At 40.4% G+C, this 3,729-nt stretch overlaps 1 protein-coding gene across 2 annotated transcripts in view; it reads left to right on the top strand.

Annotated features, from left to right (window-relative positions):
* Positions 1-689: 689 nt before the first annotated feature.
* Actr6 (actin related protein 6) overlaps positions 690-3,729 on the top strand; it is a 25,785-nt gene continuing 22,745 nt past the window's right edge. For both annotated transcript variants that reach the window (XM_029555042.1, XM_008851149.2), the window contains exons 1-2: positions 690-835; positions 3,560-3,677. In XM_029555042.1, the coding sequence (XP_029410902.1) occupies positions 768-835; positions 3,560-3,677 (186 nt within the window). In that variant the 5' untranslated portion in view covers positions 690-767. The remainder of the gene's footprint in view (positions 836-3,559; positions 3,678-3,729) is intronic.

Below are 3,729 nucleotides of genomic sequence, written 5' to 3'. Positions count from 1 at the left end.
AATTTTATGTCTTACAGGGCTTATACTGAGTTCAATACTGTATAACTGTATGAATTCAAGTGTGAACCTAGAAACTTACAGACACTTGTGAAAGAGATGTACTCTTGCTCTGGAGTGTGTTACTGAATATGTTAAAGCTGTAATGAAATGCTTTTTCTAATGATGTAGTTATAAATTTTTTTAAAGTAATGAAGACAATGGAACCGCCCACGTATATAAATATACGAATTATAATGACAGAATCCTACAATCGGTTAGCGACTGCCAAGGACTGAGGCTAGAGAAATTTCATATCCAGTTTCATGCTGTATGGCTTTGCACTCTATTCTCCAAGAATTATCAGCGTCTCAATTCTATTCAGACACACACATTCAGACACAGACAGACAGACACACATACAACACACACACACACACACACACACACACACACACACACACACACAACCAGGTCACGACGATGGTTAGAAGCGTTCATTCGCTAATGTGCGCCGTAAGGAAAATTACAAAGCTGGCGAGAAAGTACTTAGCAGTTTCTACTGCTGAATTTCATCACGACCTAAGGTTAGGTTAGGTTTGCCAGTAGTGGGTGCAGGCTGAAGGCGAAAGCTGTTCCACTTCCTGACGTCCTCTGTTGCCAAGGTAATCGGAAGCGCAGACTAAGAGCGCTATGGCTCCGCCCCGCAAGCCATAGAGTACCGGAAAAAGCCTGAGCAGAAGGAACCCAAAGTGGGAAAAAGAACCCAGTTTCGGGTTGTGGGTGCTGAAATGACGACCTTAGTGCTGGATAACGGAGCCTATAACGCCAAAATCGGCTACAGCCATGAAAATGTCTCGTAAGTGTTCGTGGTCCCGGGGGACCAGCCTCGCGCGCCGGGTATTTTCAGAGGTTGTGCTCCATCTCCTGCTGGAGTCAGCCTGGGCTTCAAGATGGGTTGGTGAGCCTGATGTATAGAACTGAAATTGATTTGGGTTTTAGTGATGTGCCACGTGGCTCCGAAAGTGGGCTGTGTGTTTCGTTTGGTAACAGAAAATAGCCAAGGAAAATAGGCGTTTAGAGATTAACTGAGCGGACCAGAGAGAAAGTTGATGAATGCTCAGAAATTGTAGGCAGCATTTTGAGCACGTCCGCCTTTTGGCCTCCCACCTGCTATTACAGGTGTTCGTTGTTTTCTCAAACTGTTCTGTGACACCGCCCCCCGCCCCCGCCCCACCAAAGACATGTAAAATACACCGCACTAGTGTCCAGAGAGTTTGAAGGCTTTGTCAACCAACTTGATTGACCTTGTTTGTATCAATTAGGAACACTACAATGGAATCATAAGATGTGTTTTTGTAAAACATATTTTTGAATTAATAAACGATTTTTTTCAGTGCCTCTCCCGCTCCCCCCTCGTCTCCTCTCCCTCCTCCCTCCCCTCGGAGGGGTAGCGGGCAGTGTGAGACGCAGGTCTCAAAGTAGTCCAGGATAACCTAGAACTCACTATGTAGTCCTGAATGATCTTGAACAACTTATCTTTTAGAGTGCTAGGATTAAAGATGTGTGCCACCTGTATACAACATTTGACTTAATTCTTTTTTGGTAATGCTGGACAATGAACCGAGGACCTCAGCGTGTGGTAAACAAGCACTGTACAATTGAGGTACAGCCTAGGCAACATCTTTAGTGGTGATGGAAGACATTTATTAAAATAAGAATTCTATGTAAGCTTTATTGGAATGAGAGACCAGTACATGTAAATAGCACATGTATTTACCAGGATTCTGATTTTTGTTGTTCTGCGGTACTGAGAATGGAACCACGGGCCTGGCACACGTGATACAAATGCTACACACCGAGCTGTTACTCCCCCTTTTATTTCTTTATTGAGATGGTCTCATACTGTAAGCCTAGGCTTCCCTGGAATTCATTGTGTAGCATAGGCTGACCTCGAAGTCATGACAATCCTCCTGCCTCAACCTCCTGAGTGCTGAGATTACAGGTCACCGGCCACCCCTGGTTATCTCATTTCCTGTTAAAGAGAGAAATCAAGCAGAGTAGGTATGTAAATTGTTACTGTCTTCCTGAAAAGTATTTCATTAATATGTATCATTGTTCGTATACTTTGACAGCAATTTTCTTAGCCCCTAAGGGATTACCTAGAGATACTTCAGAAAGGCAAGTACAGGGATATTGGACTTTATAGACATTGTATACACTTAGCACAAAAAAGGAAGCAAGCTAAGTAGCCAAGAATGGCAAATTGGCTAAATCCTTTATAATGCAGCCCTGTGGTTGGCAGCAGTACAGCTTTGTTTCTTTGTGGTGCTAGGGGTCAAACCTAGGTCTTCTTGCTTGTACTTTACCACTAAATTATACATTCAGATCTGGACACTGAACTACTTTGTTACTTTGTTAAGTTACAGAATCTCATTATGTTGTCTAGCTCCTGGCTGGAGTGATGGTCCGGCCTCAGCTGCCCTAATAGCTGGAATTGCAGGCAATAGATCACTGTGCCCAGCCAGTACAGTTCTTAAAATTATGTCTTCAAGGAATATTTAAGAACAAAGAGAAAATGCTGATAGTATATAGTAAGTGAAAGCAGGTACAATCATTTTTATAGTTTTAGCCCAGTATCATGGTGTGTGTTTGGGTGGGTATATGTATACATGTATAATAATGGCTTTGCCTTGTCTTTCTATCTAGATTGTGAGCTCATGGTGGTCAGCAACCATATTTTAAAGTAGTTTCTGCCAGGAATGGTGGCACGTGCCTTTAATGCCTGCTGTCTTTGAGGCCAGCCTGATCTACAAAATGAGTTCCAAGCCAGCCAGGGCTATATAGTGAGACTCTATCTCAAAAACAACAATAATGCCCAAATTCAAATTTGGGATTAAGAATGTTTACTTTAAAGCCAGAAAGAATCCATCCAGAAACAAGGACTATAGCCTGAAATCCAAGCACCAGAGACTGAGATTTTTAGCCTTGTTAAGGGAACACCTCAGTTTGAATCTTTATTGTGTTTTGTACAGGGCATCCTCTGTAACTAGTTTGTTCTTGTTATAAAATAATTAGTAAAACAGCTAATGTTTCTAATTTATTTTCTATGCTTTTGTGCCCCATGATTTTTTTTAAACTTGATCCATTCCACTAAAAAAAATAAATAAATAAATCTAGGCAACTCATTTTAAAGTCCCCTCCCTGCTGCAGAGAACTGGTTTTTTTCTTTACTTTTCAATAAACTTTGCCTGCTTACCCTTTAAAAAAAATTGAAATAAAATGTAATTCTGTTGGAGTTAGGGAAGGAGTAAAAAGCTCTGGCTCTCATCTATGCAATGGCAGAACCAATACCCATTTATAAGACTTTCTTGATGATTATTTGAGAAAGATAAAGGGTCAGTATAGAACCTGTTACTGTTTAAAACTAGGAGTTTAAAACAAACAAAACAGGCCAAAGGCATTGTTTTAACTATTTAAAGACAGAATGAGTTTGAATATTGTACATGGGGTGGTAATTAAGTCAAGGTATTTTTAGAAACTAAATTTTCAAAGAATAATTCTTTTGTTTCTTTGTTTCTAGGGTTATTCCTAATTGTCAGTTCAGGTCAAAAACAGCACGACTTAAAACGTTTACTGCTAATCAGATAGATGAAATAAAAGACCCTTCAGGACTCTTTTACATCCTTCCTTTTCAAAAGGTAATCCATTTATGTTTCGTTTCTGATACTGTAAACCTCTGTGTTTTTTTTG

The sequence above is a fragment of the Nannospalax galili genome, unplaced genomic scaffold (genome assembly GCF_000622305.1).
Source record: "Nannospalax galili isolate Female #2095 unplaced genomic scaffold, S.galili_v1.0 scaffold885, whole genome shotgun sequence".
Classification (NCBI taxonomy): domain Eukaryota; kingdom Metazoa; phylum Chordata; class Mammalia; order Rodentia; family Spalacidae; genus Nannospalax; species Nannospalax galili.
Note: the sequence above shows the minus strand (reverse complement) of the source record. Positions and strands in the feature narration are given on the sequence as shown.